This window comes from Macrobrachium nipponense, chromosome 41, assembly GCF_015104395.2.
Source record: "Macrobrachium nipponense isolate FS-2020 chromosome 41, ASM1510439v2, whole genome shotgun sequence".
In the NCBI taxonomy this organism is placed as follows: domain Eukaryota; kingdom Metazoa; phylum Arthropoda; class Malacostraca; order Decapoda; family Palaemonidae; genus Macrobrachium; species Macrobrachium nipponense.
This window is the reverse complement of record NC_061102.1, coordinates 17,659,181-17,685,381: the sequence shown is the minus strand read 5'-3', so window position 1 is coordinate 17,685,381 and position 26,201 is coordinate 17,659,181. Positions and strand designations below refer to the sequence as shown.

The 26,201-nt window shown below is 36.0% G+C and overlaps 1 protein-coding gene across 8 annotated transcripts in view; it reads right to left on the bottom strand.

Annotated features, from left to right (window-relative positions):
* The window catches only part of LOC135212547 (high affinity cGMP-specific 3',5'-cyclic phosphodiesterase 9A-like), a 640,308-nt gene that overhangs the window by 41,429 nt on the left and 572,678 nt on the right, over nt 1-26,201 (bottom strand). For 7 of the 8 annotated variants that reach the window (XM_064246080.1, XM_064246078.1, XM_064246079.1 and 4 more), the window contains 3 exons: nt 23,402-23,450; nt 8,530-8,657; nt 2,693-2,825 (listed from right to left, as the gene is read on the bottom strand). In XM_064246080.1, coding sequence (XP_064102150.1) covers nt 2,693-2,825; nt 8,530-8,657; nt 23,402-23,450 — 310 coding nt within the window. The remainder of the gene's footprint in view (nt 1-2,692; nt 2,826-8,529; nt 8,658-23,401; nt 23,451-26,201) is intronic. The other variant, XM_064246084.1, reaches the window with a different exon arrangement.

The following is a 26,201-nucleotide window of genomic DNA, read 5'->3' as shown; positions in this document are numbered from 1 at the left end:
TAAAGAAATCATTGGCAACAAACTGAGAGTAAAAGGCAGGAACAGAATCATTCAACTGGAAATAAAATGCAGATAAAAAGGAATCATTGCAAAACTGAGAGTACAAGGAGTAAAAGGGATCATTGCCAACTGAGAGTTAGAAGGCAGATTAAAGGAATCATTGCAACTGGAGAAAGAGCAGTAAAGGCAGATTAAAGGAATCATTGCAACTTGAGGAAATAGAAGGCAGAAAAGAATCATTGCAACTGAAAGTACAAGGCAGATAAAAGGAATCATTGAAACTGAGAGTAGAAGGAAGATTAAAGGAATCATTGCAACTGAGAGCAGAAGGCAGATTAAAGGAATCATTGCAACTGAGAGCAGAAGGCAGATTAAAGGAATCATTGCAACTGAGAGCAGAAGGCAGATTAAAGGAATCATTGCAACTGAGAGCACCAGGCAGGATTAAAGAATAATGCAACTGAGAGTACAAAGGCAGATTAAAAGGAATCATTGCGACTGAGAGCAGAAGGCAGATAAAAAAAGAATCAAAAGGAAATCAAAGCAACTGGAGATTGCCATAGAGTTAGAAGGCAGATTAAAGGAATCATTGCAACTGAGAGTAGAAGGCAGATAAAAGGAATCATTGCAACTGAGAGCAGAAGGCAGATAAAAGGAATCATTGAAACTGAGAGTAGAAGGCAGATTAAAGGAATCATTGCAACTGAGAGTAGAAGGCAGATAAAAGGAATCATTGCAACTGAGAGTAGAAGGCAGATAAAAGGAATCATTGCAACTGAGAGCAGAACAGAAAGCAGATTTAAAGAATCATGAGCACTGAGAGTAGAAGGCAGATTAAAAGAAATCTTGGCAATTGCAATGAGAGCAGAAGGAAGATTAAAAGGAAATCATTGCAACTGAGACGCAGAAGGCACAGATAAAGAAAATCATTGCAACTGAAACAGGCAAGAGCAGAAGACAGAAATAAAGAATCATTGCAACTGAGAGCAGAAGGCAGATTAAAGGAATTATTGCTACTGAGAATAGAAGGCAGATTAAAGGAATCATTGCAACTGAGAGCAGAAGGCAGATTAAAGGTAATCATTGCAACTGAGAGCAGAAGGCAGATTAAAGAAATCATTGCAACTGAGAGCAGAAGGCAGATTAAAGGTATCATTGCAACTGAGAGCAGAAGGCAGATTAAAGGAATCATTGCAACTGAGAGCAGAAGGCAGATTAAAGGAATCAATTGCAACTTAGAGCAGAGGCAGATTAAAGAATGCATGCAACTGAGAGCAGAAGGCAGATTAAAGGAATCATTGCAACTGAGAGTAGAAGGCAGATAAAAGGAATCATTGGAACTGAGAGCAAAGAAAGGCAGATTAAGGAATTAATTTGCCTACTGATATATAGAAGGCGATTAAAGGAATCATTGCAACTGAGAGCAGAAGGCAGATTAAAGGAATCATTGCAACTGAGAGCAGAAGGCAGATTAAAGAAATCATTGCAACTGAGAGCAGAAGGCAGATTAAAGAAATCATTGCAACTGAGAGCAGAAGGCAGATTAAAGAAATCAATTGGCCGGACTGAGAAGCAGATTAAAGGATTCAAATTGCAACAACCTGAGAGGAAAGGCAGATTAAAGGAATCATTCCAATGAGAGCAGAAGGCAGATTAAAAGGAATCAATTGGCAACTGAAGGCAAAAGGCAGAATAACAAAAGGAATCATTGCAATGGAAGAGCAAAGGGCAGATTAAAGAAATCATTGAACTGAGAGCAGAAGGCAGATTAAAGGAATCATTGCAACTGAGAGCAGAAGGCAGATTAAAGAAATCATTGCAACTGAGAGCAGAAGGCAGATTAAAGGTATCATTGCAACTGAGAATAGAAGGCAGATTAAAGGAATCATTGCGACTGAGAGTAGAAGGCAGATGAAAGGAATCATTGCAACTAAGAGTAGAAGGCAGATTAAACGAAAATAGAAAGGAATGATTACAAATACAATTCTTCATAGAAAGGATTAAGGATTAAGTTCTATCGGGAAATAAAGTTAATATATGAAATATGTACTTGCAAAAAAAGTGGTGTTTAATAAGATAGCTTCTAAGAATGCGCAGAAGAAATGCCGCAGCAGACGATAAAATAAAACAAGTTAAATGATCTTGCAGAACACTGATAGACTGGGAAATGAGTTCGAATAAGAGAAAATTAATATTAAATAAAGAAAACAGAATTCAAGCTGGATCCATCTCGTTGACATAAGGTGAACGAAACTAAAGCTTTTGTTTCCCTTTCAAATGTCCCTTGAATAACAAAAAAAATTAATAAATCAAATCAAATCAGCATTATACAAAGAAAACAGATTTCAACCCGGATCCATCTTCTTGTTGTCATACAGTGAACGTAACAAAGGCTTTTCTTGGCCTTTCAAACGCCCCTTGAATCACACGCACACACACACACACACAAAAACCCGAAAATCAGCATTATATAAAGAAAACAAAATCAAGCTTTCAAGCTGGATCCATCTTCTCGTTGTCATACGGTGAACGAAACAAAGGCTTTTGTTGCCCTTTCAAACGCCCTTGAAAAAAAAAAAAAAAAAAAAAAAAAAAAAAAAAAAAAAAAACAGAATTCAAATCTAGCGACAATATTTCAGCAAAACGTTAAAAAACGAGCGAGTTGCTCCATAAGACGGAGACTTCCACTCACCAGATTTCCCTGAATTTCGTGAAGACCTTGTTGAGTTCGTCGTCGACTTTTCTCCTGTACTGGACGTGCTGCCAATAAGGGTGGGTGTTGGCTAAGTTCCCCCGCGGCTCTGGAATCCCCTCCTTGTAGAAACCTGGAACGGATCGGGAATAGGTGAGACTGAGCATTTACAGGAATGGAATGTCAAATTTTGGGCTTTGGACCTACGACGTCATTCAACGCTGAAAGAGAAACTAACAATAAAAAGGTTTAAAGGGCGGAACAGGAGGAAAACCTCAAAAAGCAGTTGCACTGTGAAACAATTATTAGGAGAGGGTGGAATGCACGTTGGAAGGAAGGGAATGCGAACGGTGGTGCAGTAAAAAGAATGAAAAGGGCGGCAGCAAGCGACCGAGGGGAGGCCGCAAAAAAACCTTAAGTAATGCCTACAGTGCACCGTGTGAGGTGCATGACGGCACTACCTCCCGACGGGGATTCAGTAGGTATACTCAAAGGGGGCATTCATTCATCCATTCATTCTTGATCGAGATTCATTCATATGCACTCCTTTATACTTTGACAGTTAACTGGGAATAATAGCAGGATTCAGGAATGATTTCAACATAGTGGCTATTCATGTTTGACTCCTATTAAAAGGAATGTTTTGTAATACTGATAGAAATTGGATATTGAATGCTATTCAATTAGTCTACCGTATAACTAAATAACAACGGCCAAAGACGAATTAATTATAACAAGTAAAAATTGCGTAATTGAGTTTCCCGTCCAGTGGTGGCCTCAGCCACGGCCCATACAGCTCTTAGCCGCAGCCCATGAAACTCAGCTGCGAACCGGTGGTGGCCTATGTCGTCGGTAACTATAACGCTGCCAGAAGTACGATTACGGATCAACATTCAACATACCATTTTGCTGCCCTCTAACCTCAGTAGTTTTTAAGATCTGAGGGCGGACGGACAGACAAGGCCGTTAAAATAGTTTTCTTTTACAGAAAACTAAAAACTATGACAAATTACATAAATTAAAAGATTTATATCATTATGAGATAGGCGGATGCAAAATTTATTCTTTCAACACTTCTGCTTTAGAATTCATCCAATCTAATTACTGCGTACGAAAGAAACTGGACCCATTCTTGTAAACACGTATTACATTTGTTAATCAGCTTATGTGGGAAATATAAAATTGCCTAACATTTTAAAACCTGCTTAACGAGACATGAATGAATAAGGCGGCGCAAATATTAAACATATATATATGTGCGCATATGTGTACTATATTTATACAAATTTATACCATATATAATAACTGATAGGATCCAAACTATCGATTATTACCGGTCCTATACTATAAGGATGATACCATGTAGAGCCACCCTCCTATCATAAAACGACAGCCGTCAGGACACATCATAAACATTTACATAAACTTCCATATCACCTGCGAAACTACGCGTCATGTCGACCGAGCCTTCGTCGAAATGAACCAGCAAGTTCCCGGATAGTTTCTCAAGTCTGAGAGCATCGATTGCAATAACTCTCGAGCCGTCAGTTGCTCGAGAGTGTGTGTGTGTGTTGTGATCAACTTTCCCTGACGGCGTTCGACCCGACGGAGACTCATGGGGCAACAGCTAATTCATCTGAAACGCTGAATTTAGGTTCGTGACTCGTTTCTCGTCGTCGTCGTTGTCGTTGTCGTTGTCGTTGTCGTCGTCGTCGTCGTCCTCCTCCTCCTACTCCTCCTGCTCTGCATAACTCAGAACGTCAAAAGGCTGGGGAATGATATGATCCAGAGTCTCTTTGAATTACTCAACGAAAATCATTAACCGGAGACAAGAGTTGAAAAATCGCGAGGAATTCCCCGACGCGTGGAGCAGGTTTAAAGGTGCAGATCTCTCTCTCCGCGGAGTCTGTATCTGCAGAACTTGAATTTCCATTGATTATATGGCCGTGAGCGAGACTCGGAAGATTTTACGTGAATTGCTATGCAAGGAGACTGTTGTTTCAAAAATATGTAAACTCATTCAATCTACAGAAGTATTTGAACGAATCAGGTGGACAACTCTTAATTTTATGTTCAGTTAAGGTAATTTGTAATGGGGAACACAATCATGATTTTGCGTGAATTGCTATGCAAGGAGAGTGTTGTTTCAAAAATATATATATACTTATTCAATATTCAGAGGTATTTGAACAAATCAGGTGGACAACTCTTAATTTTTGGTTCATTTAAGGTAATTTGTAATGGGAAACACAATCATGATATATATATATATATATATAATATAAATATATATATATATAGATATATATATATATATATAGAGAGAGAGAGAGAGAGGAGAGAGAGAGAGAGAGAGAGAGACTTGGCTTGTCGTTCATGCTCTATTACACCCGATGGACGGACGGACTTCATAAAGAAAAACCAATAAATGGCATTGCGTCGAGCGACATGAGTTCACTCTACCTTTGAAATTCAAATATGATTTTTTTTTTGGTAAATATTCCATTTTCTTTGCTGTCAAAGGGTTAGGGTGGTGGGGAGGGGGGGGGGGGAGAGGACTGAACTGTACTACTTTTATCTGGGAGATTACTTTTACTCAAATACCAAGTAATCAGATTTAACATATTTAACTTTATTTTTTTCCAGGCGAATTTCTACAGGAGGATTTAATGGGTTGGATAATAAGATTTAGGCCGAAGTCCAAGCACCGGGACCTAAGCTCATTCATCGTTGGAAGGGAAACTGAGATTAAAGGAGGTTTGAAAGGTGTAACAGGAGGAACCGGCCCCCCCCCCCAAGTTGCAACATGAAACAACTGTTAGGAGAGGTTGCAAAGAAAGATGGAAGAATGAGAATATGAAAGGAGTATTTAATGCTCTTATTAAGGCAGATTTGTAAGAAGATAGTAAAGGAAGCAGGATGGAAAAACACTGACCCTCAAGGAAGGGATAAAAGAGATTACTGACACGCCCATATACTTCATTTCCCTTCTCTCTAACTCTTCCTTGAAGTGATTATAATTCAGGATTATACTAATTCCCTGTCTAGTATTATGACTCCTTTATTTTCGAGACTTCGCAATGATGATTTTAACGTTCGCCGAGTAAAGCTGTTTTTCTTTGTGCACTGTACAATTGGCGGCAAGTAAATCGGCCTCCCCTACACTCGAATCCTCATGTTTTGTCCCTGCATAATCAGCCTTTTTAGTAAATTACAACATGTATAATTGTAATTTACATGTATACTTAGCCTCTTTAGTGATGTACATCTTTTAGAATGTCTTTAGTAGATTACAAGTTCAATCAGATTAGTAAGTGGGTCTTCCATTCCTGAAACTAACGTCATCAATTTCCTTTAAAGACTTTGAGACCAATCCCCCCAACAAATATTAAATCGGGAATTTGGCTTTATCCTATCCCTGCCAAGCTCTACCAGTCACTTCAGACAAGAACTTGAGTCAATCGTGAGTTTGCTGGTCGTTGCAGCATCAAGTATTTTTTTGTTCTTTTTTGTGATGTGTCACCGACAAGCAACAAGAGTTCGAATTGACTTCTTTGTAACTTTTTACTGAGCACTGATTTCTTTGAAATACTTGAAGAAAACGTAATGGGATTTCTTCAAATATACCCAAGAAAAACGAAGACTATCAATTTTGATTTTACGATAAATGAAAGCTATTAAATTAAGGTCGTCCGATACAGATCTAATACATATAATGGAACTTAACTAGTAGATGCCATATTTTAAAAAGCACGAGTCGTCTTTATAATGATACATCCTAACTCCGGCTTACAATAATAGACAACTTACTAACATTAAAAGGATTACATAGATTATAAAAAAATATTCACAATGGAAGCTTGGGAAAATGCAAAACTTCATTCCGAAAGGCAAAAGTAAACCTTGCAGCAGTATGACTCATATCACGATTGGACATCATCTATGCTTCACGCCAGTTTGTGGTCATAAAATCAATTATTCATTCACGTAGGCTCTCTCTTGTGACCCCCAAGTTTACTAATCCGTCCCCTCCCTCAGAACCTCATTCTACAGCTAATTACATCTAGAGCCGCGAGGAACGACTATTATAGTTAAGTTTACCTTAGTTTTACCAGACCACTGAGCTGATGAACAGCTCTCCTACGGCTGGCTCGAAGGATTAAATATAATTTTGCATGGCTAGGAACCGATTGGTTTCTTAGCAACGGGACCTACAGCTTATTGTGGGATCCTAACCACATCGAGGAATGAATTTCTATCACCAGAAATCAATTCCGCTGATTTCACGTTGGCAGAGCGGGGAATCGAACCCGGGCCATGATATCGGTAGTCGAGCACGTAACCGACTCGACCAACGAGGAACTAGGCATAGACAAAAATACGTCCCAGCTGGTTATTCAGAGTTCAGAAATCCACACCAGTGCCCTAATCACCAAACGACCAAAATACCAGCCAGGGGTCATTACCATGGCAAGCCTAGACAAATTCCTCTTGATTTAACTAAAGAAATATAAGTGAATATTGAACCACTTCAATTTCATACAAATTTTTTGGGGGATGAGAATATGGACTTTTTTTTTTTTTTTTTTTTTTTATTCATAGGGAGATGTCACGGGCTAAACTTAACTAGTTAAGTGAAGTAGGGACTCTCTCTCTCTCTCTCTCTCTCTCTCTCTCTCTCTCTCTCTCTCTCTCTCTCTCTCCGAAAATTTCAGTGAAACTTAGGGACTTAAGGTATCTCTCTCGCTCTCACTACGAGTTATTTCGACGAAATAACTCATAGAAGTGAGTGTTACATCAAGAATTTCATTAATACCTGGCACGAGAGAGAGAGAGAGAGAGAGAGAGAGAGAGAGAGAGAGAGAGAGACTACACCCGGATAACGTTATAGAGCCTTTCCAAGTCAGAACAAAAGAGGGACGAGGGTGTGTTCTTTACACAGCGAAGCTGGTGACCAATTAAGAATATTGTTATGATGCGGTTTCATTATGCCAAAGGACAATCGCCGTCATTTCGGAAAGACAAGAAAATAATAATGAAAAATAGAAAATAAAATAAGCGCCGTCTCTCCTTCCTACGCATTCACTAATTGCGAAGTGGCTCGCCAATTTCATAGGTGAGGGGCGGGGGGGGAAACAATAGGTTGGAGGACGCTTCAATGGCAGTTATTTACTTCGAAGAGTGTTACGTAACGGGTCTTAAGACTCACCCATCAGCTACCAGACCCTTTAGAGATGTTCAGTGACGTTGTGAAATATTAATGAGCTTAAGTCATACAACAGAGTGCCAGGAAAGCTACTGAAAAATGAACGCGCTCCGACGCACAGATCTCTTCAAATAATAATAATAATAATAACAATAATAATAATAATAATAATAATAATCATAATAATAATAATAATAATAATAATAATAATCAATAATAATAATAATAATAATAATAATAATAATAATAATAATAATAATAATAATTATCATTATTATTATCATTATTGTTATAAATGCACGTCACAACGTATAGATCTGAAGAAGTTTTGAATGAGTAATTTAACTCCTAGACTTATATCCCTTCAAATAATAATAATAATAATAATAATAATAATAATAATAATAATAATAATAATAATAATAATATTATTGTTGTTGTTTTAAATGCACGTCACAACGTTCATATCTGAAGAAATATAATGAATAAATCATTCGATCCCCAATTTTATCTCCTTTCAACTAACTAATAATAATAATAATAATAATAATAATAATAATAATAATAATAATAATAATAATAACAACAACAACAATAACATAACAATAATAATAATAATTGAGAAACTTACCCAGCCAAGAGAGATGCTCGGTGGTCTCCAGCCTCATCCTGAATGTGTCGACTGCCCTTCGAAGCTCGTCCACGACGGGTGGCAAATCAGTGCTAAGAGTAGCGATCGTTCTCTCCACCTTTGACAGCCTGCAATGGGAGGAAGAGGACATATAATAATAGGTAATGAAAATAGACGCCGAAATATCACTGTTTTTGGGATGAAATGACAAATAATCCCGAAAACCCCACCACCCCCCAAAACAAAAACGGATTTTAAATTATTAGATTGTTGAACTGAATATATAGAAATTAGGCCAAAGGTCATCCTGCCCTGAAACGGAAATTGACAGTGAAAGGCTTGACAGGTGTCACGGGAGGAAAACCTCAAAGCTGCACTATGAATCGGTAGTTAGGAGAGGGTGGATTGTAAGATGGAAGAGAATATGAAAGGAGGCACAGTAAAAGGAGCGAAAGGGAGTTGCAGCTAGGGGCCGAAGGGACGCTGCAGATTAATTATCATATAGTTTCCCACATTTCTTAAAACTCACAGGGGTCGACCAGAAACATTTTCTTTAAGTGAATTGCGAATTGGATTAGAGGAAGGTTTCTCAAGAAGTTGGACAGCTACTGGTGGGAGAGAATAAAGGCAATAGTTGAAAATAAAATAAAATGCAGCTGGGACCCAAGGGATGATGCAGTGTGTCCTCTCAGGCAGACTGTCACAGCAGAAGTCCCCCACAGGGAGCAAACTGCCGTGTATGTGGTTAGTGCCTTTATGTTCTTCTCCTTGGAGGGTTGATAAAGGCAGCCAAAAGTGTTTTGGAATTATATATGAAACTATACAGAACTTAAAAACATTAATTTATCACATTCCCTCGTGTCTGCCCATTTCTGTGGTTTTTTTTTTTCTCTATGCTGAAGAGCCCGAGACGGGAAAATTTGCTTAAATTAACCACATTTATTGCAAGAAGAACAAGTTATGGACTTCCTTCTGATTATTTGTTTGTGGCGTGGTCGGTATGGTGTTGGCGTATCACCTTGGTGGCCGCGATTTCGATTCTCGGGCATTCCATTTAGGTGTGAGAGATGTGTATTTCTGGTGATATAAGTTCACTCTCGATAACCACTGGTTCCATGCAACGTAAAAACACCACATAAACAAACAAACAAACTCCTTCCGATTACTAGTTAGAAGAATCATCTATTCTTAAGGATCATGTATAATGATTTTAAGACGTTGTACTAAGGGAAAGACAGCCATAAACGCTTCGCTTTAACACAGATGCATCAGAGTCAGGCCCGACAAAACTATTATAAATCTTAAAAGTCTTTCTCCCATAATAAAATAAATAATAAACACACTTAAAGGGAAAGAAAACCAATGAATAAAAAATGTCCCTGAGACAAGAGAATCGATCCGCTACATCAGGATGACGCATTTATTCCCAAAAGACCATCAGTAAAAACACAGGGCATAGATATTTGCTAAACTGCAAAAATAATGCATCAAAGAGGATTGAACGAACCCTCTCAGGAATACTCGTGACGCTGCTCGCGCAAAAATAGCGGCCGCTGGAGCCTCCCGCAGTAAATAAACAAGGAATAAATGGCAGAAGTAAACAGTTGGTTCTTGAAACTCTGGTAAGGAATATACAAACGTTTACACAAGACCCTGGCCTTATCAGATGTATCATCTGTACCTCAATATAATTAGAGATACGATCGGAAACGTTGGTAGAAAATACACATAAATTTACACTAGAAACTGTCATTATCAAACATATCATGTGTACCTCAATAAAATTAAAGATACACTCGGAAAACAATTTACATGAAGACACTGGCATTCTTAAATATATCTTCTTGGCCTTAATAAATTTTAAGGCTGAATTGGATCATCAACGGACGAAGTGTCAAAATCATACATTCGCATTGGTGGCACCATTGAAAAGGTATTTGAAAAATGAAGCAAAGATGTGTTGTTTCAAATGATAAAATAAACGTGAAAAAAAAAACGATTTGACTAAATTTTAGCCAAACGTATTTATGATATAAAGTCATGAAAATTCGGTAGAGCTAAATTAGCACTGGTTAAAATAATCTATTCACGTAAGAGAGTGGTTATCTAAGAGTTCACATTTTCACGAACATTGATTTTTTTGGGGGGGCGGGGGGAATTGTAGCTACAAAATATTATTGAAAAAGCCACAATTCCGCTAAAATAACTCGCTTCCAAAGCGTCGACCTGAAATCATGTGCCTCTTTTTTTTTTTTTTTTTAGCTCTTTCCAACAACGCGAATAAAAAGAGAGAGTAACGAATCAAATGAGGAGAAGACCGAAAGGCATCACAAAAAACTCCGGCATTTTCGCTCTAATTCCTTGTGACGACGACGAGATTTCCGATGAATACGCGGGCGAATATGGAAAAATCATTCCTAATTAGGTTTCCAATTAGAGCAGTATTTTTGTGACGGCGATGAACAGCCAAATCCTGTAATTATGAATAAAAGGTATCAGATTCAATCTAATTACTCTCTCATTCAGCGTTCGGTCGAGTGGAACCTCGGGTATTGTCGCTCCTCCTCAGAGACTCTTCAAAAGGATTCGCTCTACGAGACGCCAGCAAAAGGAAGATTGATTGATTGTGTATTATATCTGGCGTCACAGCATCTGGGTAATTGACACCGAGCAAAAGGAAGAAGGGTCTTCTACTTCTTCAGGGGGTTTGAAAACATACACTGGTAAACACTCGGGGAACATACTAGAAAAAAATAATAAATAAATAAAAAAGTAAAGTTAAAAAATGAGCAGATGTTTCTTCGGGGAAATAGAGTTCTCTGTACAGCGTATGATCAAGGCCACCGAAAATAGATGTATCTAAAACATAAATAAATAAATAAACAAATAAAAAATAAAGCAGAAGTTCCTTCGGTGAAATCGAGTTTTCTGTAAAGCGTACAATCAAGGCCACCAAGAACAGATCTATCTTTCGGTGATCTCGGCATAATGTTGCATGAGCAGCGAGCCATGAAACTTTAACCACGGCCCGGTGGTTGCCAGTCCCATGTCGTTGCTAGGCTTACGATCAAGGCTAACTTTAGCCTTAAACAAAATAGAAACTACTGACGCAAAAGGGCTGTAATTTGGTATGTTTGATGAGTGGAGGGTGGATGATCAACATACCAATTTGCAGTCCTCTAGCCTCAGAAGTTTTTAAGAATTGAGGGCGGACAGAAAAAGTGCGGACGGGCAGACAAATCCATCTCAATTGCTTTATAGAAAACTGAAAAGTTATAGAAAACGGGAAAGATAAAAAATCATCTTAATTAGAACCTTCTGCTGGGATCAGACTTATATCCAAATGAATAGTTTCTTCTGAGTTAGAAGTGAGTTTCAGGGTTCAAATGCAAACGAATAAGTCTTTCTGGTTCGACCTCACAAAGCAATTACTGGCGAACTTTTTTTATTACGTTGTTTGGGAGTTGAAACCATAGCAAAAAAAGAAAGAAAAAAAAAAGTGGGAGGGGGGCATATGTTATGGGTCGAAAGGCACTTGAGGGAGGATCTCACCATTCATTTTAGACAGAGAAATATTCTTTTTATTTTTCAAGATTCAAACTCATACACAAATCCTTAGAGTTTCTCCACGCTCAAACTAAAAAAACAGGCGTTTTTTAAGGGTTTTAACTCAAGAGAAACAAACAGCTTCTTCTGGATTCAAACAAATGGAAGCTTTTCCAAGACTCGAACCCACACAAACAAAGTACACCTTTGTTTTCACTCCTGTTCACCAACGATACCCCACATATTTATTGGCATTATTTAGTAGCCCAAATAAATGGGAATGCTTTTCTTTGTAATATAATTTTCCAGCTGATATCACTTTCCATAAATCGACAAACTTGCAGCCTCATAAGCTTCAGAGACCAAGATCATATGCCATACTAAAAGTAGCAAGTGGGTCTGCCCTACAATTTCCTCTACCTATTTGCTTCATTTATTCTAATTATTACCAAAGTCTCCCATTGCGACGTAACATTTACCTGCCGATAGGGTCATATATCTGTTAAGAAAGCATCTAAACGTGATCCATGGAGTACTGTCATCACGACGAGACCTCGTCTCAACATTTTTTGGGATTCAAACCTGAGATACTGTACTTTCTATTTTGCTCACACACACAGACACACAGACACACAAGGACGTGCCTCTTGTAAACCAATCAAAAAAATATTTAAGCAGTTTTAAACTCAAATAAAAAGAGACAAAAAAACAAACACAAAAAAAAAAGAGGCCAGAAGTACTGAACTCTCTTTTGAAAACTATTTCTGGCTGCAATCTTTTCAGTTCAGCGAACTTCAGTCAAAAAATCAAAATCGCACTCAATCCTCGCGTTTGATCAATAGTCTTTGAAGTTCGACCTTTGTTTACCTGGGGTGTTGGTAACTCAGAATATCCGGGATCCCCTTCGAATGGAAAAAAAGGGGCGGGGGGCGGGGGAGAATGTTGACGAGAGAGAGAGAGAGATGAGAGGAGAGAGAGAGAGAGAGAGAGAGAGAATAGGTATTACGGATACAAATTCCCATTTAAATAACTTTACAACTGGCATCCTGGTGATAAAGTCGAGCATAAAACGACAAAAATAGACCGATGAAAAGAAGTATATTTGGTAGGATATATTTGCTTTAAATAAAATTTACCATCAGACATATCAGCAAAGGGGAAAGTAATTCAAATTTGCTTCGTCCACAAGAGAAACAAAGAAAAAAATCTGAACTTGACCCACCCACGAGAGAGAGAGAGAGAGAGAGAGAGAGAGGAATAGGGGAGAGAGAGAGAGCGAGAGAGAGAGAGAGAGAGGAAGAGAAGAGAGAGAGAGAGGTAATTCTATCTTCACCCACCCACAAAAGAGAGAGAGAGGAGAGAGAGAGAGAGAGAGAGAGAGAGAGAGAGAGAGAATTACGACGATAGTTTCCTAAAGCAGTCTCTTTTACGGTGATGACGATGTTGTAGACAGCAATTTTGCTGCCTATAACGATCAGCCATTAAACATGAATTGAGGTTCTCATGAAAACGAAAATACAAACACCAAAATAAATACATTTAAATAAATAAAATTACATTTTTAATCTGTTCATGCAGTTCTTAAGAATCCTAAACTAATACAAGTCGATAGAAGAGTGACATTTGAGTCTCCAGCAGTTTTTCTTATTTTACTCCACAGAATCAAAACTTCAAACCTTAACTTATTTGAAATTCCACATCGATCAATCAATCAGATCCCACGTTACCTCACTGGGTGCCACAAATTTATGCCCAATGCTAGGGTCATAGCTTGTACTGACTCTCAAGAGTTTTTGTGGTATAAAACTCTTTTACTCACAATAGGTCACTGATCTGGTTCTACTATTCTTAAGGGGAGTAGTGGTACCACAAATTTATTTGTCATTAGCACACGTAACGCAGGGACATTCGAAAATTCATAAAGAATTCTCCACGCTGTTTGCTAAATCCAAACTATCATAACAATCAGAAAATGAGAATTCTTTGATTTTCACTCGATTGACTCAGTATTTTCAAACCACCTAATACCAAGTGGAAGCTTAATGTACAGTCTTGGGTCCAAATGTCTGCAGGCTTTAAAAGCAACATTGGAAGTGCAACTTGGCATAGATAACTTAAAATTATATGTAAATGTTGCAACAATTTGTAAATGTTGCTGTGTTGGCATCATTCGCTGGCTGCAATAAGACAATCTCTTGAAATATCTTTGATATTCAGTCTGGATAGCTTGTTGAGCCACAATACATGTCTGGATAGCTCGTTGAGGCACATTACATATTATCTTAAATATTATTCGAGCTGTGATAAACCGCCAGTGCAACTCAGACAATACAGGGTAATCCTATTCAAAATTGCAGCAGGTTTTTAATTTTGGAGCTTCCCAAACTGTACCTAAAATAGATTATGATAGACAGATACACGAGTTTCCCAACAGAAGTGTTACCTTCGCTTCATCCGAGAAAAAGCTTTTACCACTCTTTCTTTAATTGGTAGGTGGAAGCTAGAGAGATTGTAAGACAACAAATTTGGCATTACAGCAAATTAATGTATTACTAATATGGAACAAATGGACATGGCGACGTCGCTGAGGGCATCAAATCAATATAATTACAGTGATGCCTTGGATATTAAAATGATGACGATATTGATATCTCTGGCAAGAAATAACTCTAACAGTTAAAAAGATGAAATGGCTAAGAAAATGACGTTGATAATAATGATGATAAGGGGGATTCCAAACTAGATACTACTAATACTAGTGCTACATTGCTACTAGTTTTAATCATTATTTCATGATGATATTGCCTTTCAGATTACAGCTAAGTAATGTTTGCCTATTGCATGACTTGTGTAAGGTACAGAAAATGTAACACTGGTGAATTTACCTGGGAAATATTCGCTTAAGCTAGAACATCTGGATTTTGGATGATAAACCTCCTACGTTCAGGGAACAAATATTCACGCAAAAACAGTCCTTTTTTCAATATATTATTTAAAGTATGCGTTTCGACTATGACTATGAAGAATATAATATTTCATGCTATAATGAATTTATGTGATATAAAGAAAATAAAGAACCATTCGGACATACCCTACCCTCTCGTCCATGTTATGCATTTTTGGTCGTGAGAGAGAGAGAGAGAGAGAGAGAGAGAGAGAGAGAGAGAGAGAGAGAGAGAGAGAGAGAGAGAGAGAGAGAGAGAGAGAGAGAGAGAGAGAGATGCTATCAGCTCTTTTCTCTTCGTTTTGTTTGCTTGCCCAAATTTATTAATAAATGCTGCTGCATTTGCAGCGAAAAGCGGTTATTTTCTTACTGCTTATTCCAAGTACGTATACCACAGTATGCTTAACGCAATGGGCAATTTGTTATTCTAAGAGGTAAACATTTGTACTGCACTGTGAGACGTGTACTGGAAACGTTCAATAGAAGTTGAAAATATTTTTACATCTGAATCCTATGTTCAAAAGATTGTCTATTATTTAATCTTTATGAAACTTTACTTTTTACATATTTTCCAGCGAAATTTACTGATTTCGCTTTGTTTTATTTTCACTTGTATTTGAAAAAAAAATAACTTGCAGTAAAATAAGCTCGATAAAAGCAAGCATATTCCGCGCCGCAAAGATGCATCTGTATGTTTATATAAGTTGAATTACGTAGGTTTTGCGCAACTTACTTTTTTCTGACAAATTTTGAGGTTATACAACAGGACTTCGGAAACTTCGGGAATGATCTAGAATGTTTTCCATAAAATGATTATCTTTATAATTAATCATTCATTATTGAAACAAATTCTATGTAGTCACTGTAACGTTAACTTTAGATAACTTCATAGGCAAGCACATTAACTCCGTATGCCGTAAGATACGTACATACAATTATTAAGAAATGTTTGGACGAGTTAATCATTAACCTGTTTATTGACTATCACGTAACTGGTGAATTACATTATTGTAATTCGATCTACTATAGCCTAACAAATCAACTACTGAATAAAATGGAAATGGAAGGCAGGGGGGGGGGGGGCAGGAGGAAGGGTAGGAAGGAAAGGGGGTTTAAGGTAGGATGGAATAGGGCTTAATGTGGGGTGGAACAGGGTAGCTTAGGATAGGATGGGGTGGGAGGGGGGAATGTGGTAGAGTAAATATGTATGGGTATTTGCAGAGTGGAAGTTTTTTTGTTTCGATTTCCAGAAATTGCACAAAAAAGTTTGGTGTTACGAAGCAGGCAAACAGAATTCCGTTTTTTGACCAGAATTCTCAGTGTTGGAAATATTACTAGGCATGCTATATACACACACACATATATATATATAAATAAATAATATATATATATATATATATATTATATTACTATTTAACACATATATTTATATATATATATTACTATATATATATTTTGATTTTATATATATATTACAAATTCAATATATATATTATATATATAAACTAATTCTATTATATATTTTATAAATGTTATATATAATTATATACTTTATTATATATATATATTATTTAATATATATATAGTATATATATATATAACGGTTGTATTATATATCAATACTATATAATTACATATACAATGAATATATATATATGAATACCACACGATAAGATATATTCAATACATTAATTAATTATATTAAATATATATATAATTATATTATAAAATATATGTCTAAATATATTTGCATGTTTGTGTATATATTAGGTATATTATACACAATATAATGCATATGTGATAGATATGGTATATTATACACATATATAATGTATTTATTATATGGGTTCAATATCTAATATACAATACATATTTGATTTTATATGGATATTTATCTAATATATATAATATAATACATAGATAATTTAGATCTATATATAGATATATATATATATATTATATATATATATATATGTGTATATATATATATATATATATACATATATATATATATATGTGTAATATATATATATTATAATATATATATATTATATATTTATATATATATATTTATATATATATATATATATATTATATATAGTATATATATATATATATATATAACGACCAAGTTAGCTATCTTTTAATAGCTTTTTAAGAAAAATCTGTGTCGTACAAGTTTTATTCGTGAATCTTGTGCGCAAAGCAACCAAACGCTTTTGTTGGATTTAAGTCAATTTAATTATACAGCTACTAATTGGACAGCTTTACAGTTTCAATAAAACAGCTGAGGTTTTCATTAACCCTGAGAGGGTTGAGAACCCCCTCCTGCGTAACAATGATAACAATGACGTGGATAAGAAAATAATGAGGCTAATGATGATGATATCGGCGAAGGATACAAAGCACGACAATTATAAATGATATATAATGGACAAGAAAGCGATGACGTCAGTAAAACCCTCCCCCTGTTCATATTTACCAGTTTTGTAGAATGCAAACAAAACTCGATGAATTTCGAAATGAATTTTTCAGTTGCTAACCACAAATAGTACAGAATAATGCATCGGCTGTTTGAAATGCAATATTGATTATATTTCATTAGTGTTGCGTTCATCGGTTTTTGATATGTTTCACGCGCGTGGCTACCAAAGAAAAATGATCTCGGTAAACTTTTGAAATGAGTCTGCAGTAGAAAGCGTTTGTCTACAGAGAAAATGCAGCTACTCTGGATTTAAAAGTGATGTCACTTTTGAAAAAAAAGAGGAAATAATAGCACTGCTCTACTTTAATCACAAGATTTTCTTCCCTGAAAAGCGAGTATATTTGCGCATAACACTTTTATTATTTCTTACATGACGAAAAGACTTATCTCATGCACTATACGTAACAGCATTTTCTTGTAATGTAAAAAAATATATATATACAATATTTCATCAGATAGCTCCAGGAGTCCGAGAAAACCTGAACTCTTATCAAAACATTATTAAACTACCAAGAAAATACAGAGCGAGATTTTGTACAACTGAAGGAAAAATAACAAAGACAAATATTAAATAGATATCCCAGTTTCCATAAAAGAAATGAAAGAGTAAAAAAAAATAGTTCTCACATTTAGATTTCGTAATGGGAGCTTGTATTTTACCCAATAATACAATTGTCTATGCAATGGGGTTCCTAGCTGATTGTGCTGAAACTCACAATCCCAAGCTAGCACTGTTCTGAAAACATACTTTATTTCCAAAACCTGGAATTAAGCTCTTGCATTAGGAAATTTCCCAAAGATTTATTTTCGCAAAAAAAAAAAAAAAAAATAAATAAAGAAAAAAATAAATACAAAAAATAAATAAATAAATAAAATAAAAATAAATAAATAAATAAATAGATAAATAAATAAATAAATAAATAAGTAAATAAAATTCTGCTCGTTGGCAGAAAGTGTAATTTCCCCCAAAGTAAAAAAAAAAAAAAAAAAATAAAAAAAACAAAAAAATAAATAAAAATAAATACAAAAATGTTCTGCTCGTTGTCAGAAAGTGCAATTTCCCCCAGAGTAAATTGATTTCGTGTTTTCAAGATTAATCCACTAAAATATTATGTATTTTCCTTACAAAACTTCTTGAACTGGCAATACTTCATCCATCTTGCACTGTTATGTTGCAAAGAAGAGCAGCAGGGCCTTTGGAAGACCATCTTAGCCTTTTCTCGTTACGCCAAATAAATGTAAAATAGCTGGTTTGCATATCGACTGGAACAATACGCAGAAAATAATACGGCAATAAAAAGGCCTCTACTTCATGTTTAAAACTATTTCCAACAATTTTTTTTTTTTTACTAAACAAAGGTGTCTTTTTTCAAAACCCATCACATCACTTGGGCCACTTGACTGCAACAAAGACTATTGCCAAATTCCAAGTGTTTGAAATTCTCATGGCAAGGAAGAATTCACAGTGAACGTTTCAATTTTCGTATTTTTCAGCCGTTCCAAAAAATCACCATTCATCTATGTAGGAAAAAATGGGAAATATTTTTCATAAATTCGTGACAAACTTTTTAATGATCTGTTTGCTGATATAGGCCGTAGGCAAACTGGCTTATCTAAATCATCGTAACAGGATATAGGTACCTCGTAGAATTTATCTGCACCACCTTAGTGGGATGTGAACTTCCAATCGAATTTACCTAAACTATCGTCGAGTCGGACTTACTTAAGTTATCTTAATGGGGGGTTGATACCTTGTCGAATTTACCTAAACCATCTTAGTAGCATGCGGATATGTTGTCGAATTTGTCTTAATAATCTTAGTCGAATTTACCTAAATTATGCTAATGGGACGTTGATATCTTGTCGAATTTACCTAGATCATCTTACCAAGATGTAGATATCTTGTGAACTTGATCTAAATTATCTTAGTAAGATGTAGAGATCTAGTGGACTTCACCTAAATTATCTTAATGGGATGTACATACACTGTCGAATTTACTTAAAGCCACTTAGTAGGTTGTAAATATGCTGTAGAATTATCTAAATTATCTTTATGGGATGTAGATACCTTGTCGAATTTACTTAAAGCCACTTAGTAGGTTGTAAATATGCTGTCGAATTGATCTAAATTATCTTTATGGGATGTAGATACCTTGTCGAACATAGTATTTAAATCATCTCTATATAATGTAAATATATAGTAAGATTTGTACTAGCTATCTCGCCGAATACCATCATCTGATGTACCGTAATCGATTAAACCTTTCATGTTTATACGAACCTAAAAAAATATGACCTGCCGAGGTCCTACAGTACGACACAGGGAATCAGAAATAAATTCTGGCTCAGCTTAGCATTCGTAGCAGCAGCAGCCTCCATTGACGTCATACCTTTCATGCTCAGTAAGTCAATTTTTGTGATTACAGAACGCTCTCTCTCTCTCTCTCTCTCTCTCCCCTCCGGCCCATCTCGTCTCGCTCTCCAAATCTTTATTCTCTCTCTCTCTCTCTCTCTCTCTGGAAAATAGAACCTCCCTGTCCTACTCCCCATCTCATTCCTCCTCCTCCCCTCTCCTCCTTTTTTCCACATTTCTCTCTTCCGTTGTACTCCTCTCTCATACATACATGTCCCTTCAGCTATTCTCTCTCTCTCTCTCTCTCTCTCTGTAAAATAAAAGCTCGATCTCTTATCTCACATCTTTTCCACCTTCCTCTGTCTCTTCCTTCTTTCCCCATTTCTCTCTTTCGTTTTATTCTATCTCCCATACATCCATGTCCTTTTTGCTATTACTCTCTCTCTCTCTCTCTCTCTCTCTCTCTCTCTCTCTCTGTAAAATGACAAGCTCACTTTCTTATTCCAATCTCATTTCTCCTCCGCCGCTCTTTTCCTTTTTTACCATTTCTCTCTTCTGTTTTACTCTATCACTCATACATCTATATCCTATCTGCTATTATCTCTCTTTCTCCACCGTCTCTCACTTTTTCCCCATTTCTTTCGTTTTACCCATTCTTTCATACATCCATGCACTCTCTCTCTCTCTCTCTCTCTCTCTCTCTCTCTCTCTCTCTCTCTCTCTGTATAATAAAAGGTCGCTCTCTTAGTCCCTATCTCTTTCTTCCTTCCCATGTCTCTCCATTTTTTCCTATCACTCCTTTTCGTTAGTCTCTCTCTCTCTCTCTCTCTCCCGTACATCCACGCCCTTCCAGCTATCTCTCTCTCTCTCTCTCTCTCTCTCTCTCTCTCTCTGTATAATAAAAGCTCGCTCTCTTAGCCCCTATCTCTTTCTTCCTCCCCATGTCTCTTCATTTTTTCCCATCCCTCCTTTTCGTTATAGTCTCTCTCGCTCTCGTCTCTCTCTCTCCCGTACATCCATCCCTTTCCAGCTCTTTCTCTCTCTCTCTCCCCAATAAAAGTGAACACACCAAAACTTAATCCAGGCTCATTTTTCGCCTCAGAAATTGCATATCCTTCCCAGTGGCTTAATCGGTTGATCTATTTCCTTTCCTTTCATGAACTTCGTCCAACGTCACGTCTGGCATTTCTCAATTTCCTGTACGCAGAAGACTGCTTTTCTTTTTTTTTTTTTTTTTTTTTTTTTTTTTTTTTTTTTTTAAATAATGAACGACCACTGGGAGAGAATATTAATTATTTAGCTTGCCTTTCGTCTGACTGAATGGAGGTTGTGACACATGAATGCGGTTTTATGTAATTCATCACAGTGCTGTATAATCATAAGTAGGAAAACACACAAACATATGATATATATATATATATATATATATATATATATATATATATATATATATATATATATATACACACATACATACATACATACAAACACCAGTGATAGTTGTCTGCAAATGGAATTCATTTATATAACTCCGCAACTGAAGTATGTAGGTGGCGATGAATAGTTTTTTTTTTTTTTCTTTTTTTTTGCAAAGGTACATCTTGAATAAAGAAACACTATTTCCTCCTGTGGGCCTCCATGATTCTCATATCGGCGTGTAGCGTGAAAATCACCATACAACAAGTCCCGCGGGCTTGCAACCCCACACCCTAAACCGTTATTACGAAAAACCAAAGAAAGAATACAGTACCAAGTCTTGTAGTTTGAACGCGCCTGGATGTGGTGCAGAACAGAGGAAATGTTTTGGCACTAAGTGAGGAAAAATGCAGAAGGGCAGCGTCCACAGGCAAAAGGGAAGGACGAAGATTGATTGAGTCTGCGTCAGCTGGAAGGTGAAGTCTGTGAGTGGGGATGTGGTTGGTTGAATATGGAAAGGTAGTCTGGTGGGTGATTTAAGCGGAAAAACATGTGACAAAGAACGAGGTAGCATTGTTTGGAGGTGCGGAGTTTTCCGAGTAAATGAATGAAGAGAGCTTAGCGGAAATTTATTTGAAAGGAGTTTTGATTATTGGACATACTTGGTGTCCTTAGATTCCGAAGGACATTCATAAGCATACTGAAAATAGCTAGGAAAAGAATTTCTTGCATCATGTTTTAGTACTGGAAAGATGAAAAATCTAAAATAGTGATGTTATGGTTAGGAGGGCTGGAGGTATATACAATCATTATATATTTGACGCGAAAGTTAAAACGGGTATAAGCTTCAGTTGGAAAGGAGGGTAGGAAAAGTGGCTTAAAATGTAATTAAAACCAGTGAGTTGGTTGACAAGGCAGTGAGAACAGCATATTAGGAGAACCTGAATCCAATACGGGTAAGGTTAAAAGGAAAGAGGTAGAAGGAGCAGATGGGGAAGTATATAAAATTCCATTAAGGAGACACATACGGAATGTAGTGGGATGAGTTTTAAAAAAAATGATAAAGTTTTCTGGATCGGAAACAAAATGGGAAAAATTTATCCGAGGGTAAAAGATTGCACCAAAACAGAAGAAAGGGGAAATCCTTTTCTATAAAATTTAAAAGGGATGTCAGATAGGGTAGTCAAGAACAAAATGTCTATAAAAGCATGTAATAAAATAAAAGGGAGAAAGTAAGCAAGAGGTTGAGGAAATTAAATCCTTCAACAAGGATTTATATACAGAGAGAGAGAGAGAGAGAGAGAGAGAGAGAGAGAGAGAGAGAGAGAGAGAGATTAATTAGCAAATGGATCTCAGAATAAAAGATGCAAATGTTAAGATGTCTGAAGTCTGTGGAGTCGTTGGTCGATGTAGTATGCATTTGAAGGGTTTACTGAATGACGAACATAGTATGTGGGAGTTAGAAGAGAAGCACAGCTGAATGACGCAAGAATGAAACATACTATTTATGTCTGAGAATGTTTCTGGAAGACACTGTGCAGGATGTGGGAAGATACATTACGAGGCTGGAACATAGATAGGCACCGAGAGTTTTTGGATTATAAGTGAGACGTTGCGGTATGGTGGTATGATAGCGCGATATAGAGGATGACTGGGGTTTGTAAGGTACGTCTGAATACGGGAAAGGTTCTAAAGAATTAGGAGAGAGAAATAATTGTTACATTATATAAAGCTGAGGGTCATAAAGGCAGATGCAAGAGTAATAGGGGAGTAACGTTACTTGATATAAAGAGACCAAGAGCATGTGAAATACAGTTAAGAAGTGGCTGATGGGGTGGTAATATCCTGCACAGGAGCTTCATCCACGTTTCTACGTTAATGTACAAAAATATAACAATGATTTTTTTTTCTACTTTTTTCTCAGGAGTCGACCCTTTGGTAGGGGAAACGCGTGCATACAAGATAGATGGATACATACTACATATAAATTACATATGTAATATAATATATACTATTTATATATATGTATATTATATATATATATATATATATAATAAATATATATTATATATAATTTTTCAGTATTCCAACTTTACTGTCTTATTTCCACATATATTATATTCTTTACCTTTGTTCCAAGTCCATCAGATCTATCCCCAAACGGCTGATTCTATTGCCTGTAAAAGAAAAGAGAAATCGAATAATGAATAGGTCAACTCTGCGTCAATAAATATTCACTTACAACAACAAAAATTCATGTCAGTCAAAAGAAACGAATCATCAAGTTTTTGTGCTTTTGCTTGAGACCCAAAACCTTAAAGCAATGTTCCTTGAAAGGAGTTAAGTTGATTGGCGACCATAAAAATTCAGGTATGCAGGGAAGCGTATATACGTTAGGAATAAAAAATGGCTTCCAGCTTCAATGCTATATATATATATATATATATATATATATATATATATATATATATATATATATATATATAATACACACACACATAGATATATATATATATATATATATATATAATATATATATATATATATATATATATATATATATATATATATATATGTATATATATATATATATATATATATATATATATATATTATATATATATATATATATATATATATAATGCGCAAGGCACAAAATCTCATTTCAGATATACTTGCCGAGACCTGGAAAAGTTAACTCCATCTGGAGAGGCGACCCCTTTTTAAGAGAGGTTTGTCTCTAACCAATTAAAAAAAGACGTAGGTATGAAGAAACATAACTTATTAACATTATTCACCAAATTTTTTAATAGTTTTTTTTAGGAATAAAAACAAACTTTTCGTCTTTTCATTTGCAAGATATATCATGTAAACCCAAGCTACAGACGGCACATTCATTTTCTGTTTGAATATGATCTAATATAAAATAACATCTCTATCTTGCGCCAGTAGCAATACATTTCAAGTATCATTCAGTTTCACTACGCGAACACAAAGCTATACACCCACAGATTGCCTGCAGAGAGAGAGAGAGAGAGAGAGAGAGAGAGAGAGAGAGAGAGAGAGAGCGTCGGTAAAGAATTACCTTAAAGTCCTCGAGCAGAGCCATTAACGCAATTATAAAAACTCGCAAGACATCGGTTGTTGATTATCCCTTGGGAACTCGAAGTCCATAATTTCAAATTACTCTTCTCTCTCTCTCTCTCTCTCTCTCTCTCTCTCTCTCTCTCTCCAGTCTTTTCTGAATCTGCTCTACGTGGGCTCCCATGTGTTTACAGAATCTTTTCCAACGTTTCAGGAACGCCTTAACCTACACTTTCTGGCCGCCGCTTAGTGAAGTTTTAAGAATTTTTATGAGAAATTGAAAATGACTGGTGTTTTTGGTTAACATTTTTGGTACGTATAGACTAGGTAATGAACCAAAAGCGACGATAAGTTTTTAAAAAAGAAGAACAGATTCTCCAGGAGTAAAGGTTTCGGAAACGGCAACTAGCCTAAGTCACAAAAGAAGTAATTAATTTAAGAAATGAAATTAAATTCCCTCTTTTTTTTATTTTTATAGATTGGGATGCTATTTTGACGACTCTGTTATTCATTGCTATCAGAAATGCTTGGCTAAACATTTCCCTAAGTCTAACAACAATGTCGAAACACGATGAGAAACTACAGGAATCTTATGACTCAAGGCCATAATTATAATTTCATGCACAAAGTTACAGAAATGTATAGATTACAGCCGTCTTCATTTGTTTTATCCTCACCAAATAGATTTGGTTTAAAATAACCAACTTTGGAGGAGAGAGAGAGAGAGAGAGAGAGAGAGAGAGAGAGAGAGAGAGAAAAATGATCAGACCTCCAGCTTACTCTGAAAGTGTGCAAGATTTTTCCCTCACGCATAAATTGTAAACATTACATTCCGACCTTTAAATGTAAATTAAAACGTGTTAAAATCTACAATCAAATAGAGCCTTATTTCACCAACAAAAATTAAAATAAATACGCAATATTTTATTAGAAACAATTTTTCTGTACTGTTTAACATGCACTTTATTTATTTTTCACATTTTCATTCTAATGACTAAACAATAAATATCATGTCGTGAAATTCATGTACCTTTAACTCAACCTAAAACACCTTTTTCATACATTGTAAACATTATATTCCTACCTTTTAACGTAAATTAAAACGTGTTAAAATCTACAGTCAAACAGAGCCTTGTTTCATTAACAAAAATTAAAATAAATACGCATATTTTATTAGAAATAATTGTTCTGAACTGAGTAGCATGCACATTATTTATTTTTCCCACTTTCATTTTAATTAATAAACCATAAATATCCTACCGTAAAATTTCTGTATCTTTAACTCAACGCAAAACACCCTTTCCAAACTTTTTCCGCAAAACACCTTTTTCAGACCTTTTTAGGCTCTTCCATAGACCTTTCTTAGCCCCACCAATAACAACAACAACAAAGTAGTTTGTAGGGATTAAGCAAAAAATCCAGGAAATGAAAAACGAAGCCTATTTTGGTACACAGCAACAGCAAGCAAAAATATAGCAGAGCTGGACGTGGAATCAACCTCTCCCTGAGGGTAACTGTCGTCAGATGTTCTGAATATAAAAAGAAAAATATTCAGTGACAAAGGCCATGTGACGCCATATTCCTAAATCAGTCAGCCAAGGTTATGGGAAATATACTTGTTTCCTCTATCATTCAATATCCCTCTGCAGACTATTTTTTTCATTGTAATTTTTCAAGAACAAAAGGGTAATGTTATGGACAGTTTGATGTCCCTTTTCTAGACCAGACCCGGAGAAAACAAGAAGAGGGAAACGAAAGGAAAGAGGGCGGCCTTTGCCCATAATGGAAGAAGTAGACCTTTCAGGAAAACACGGAGGCAGGAAGAAAATTCCAATTAGAACTAG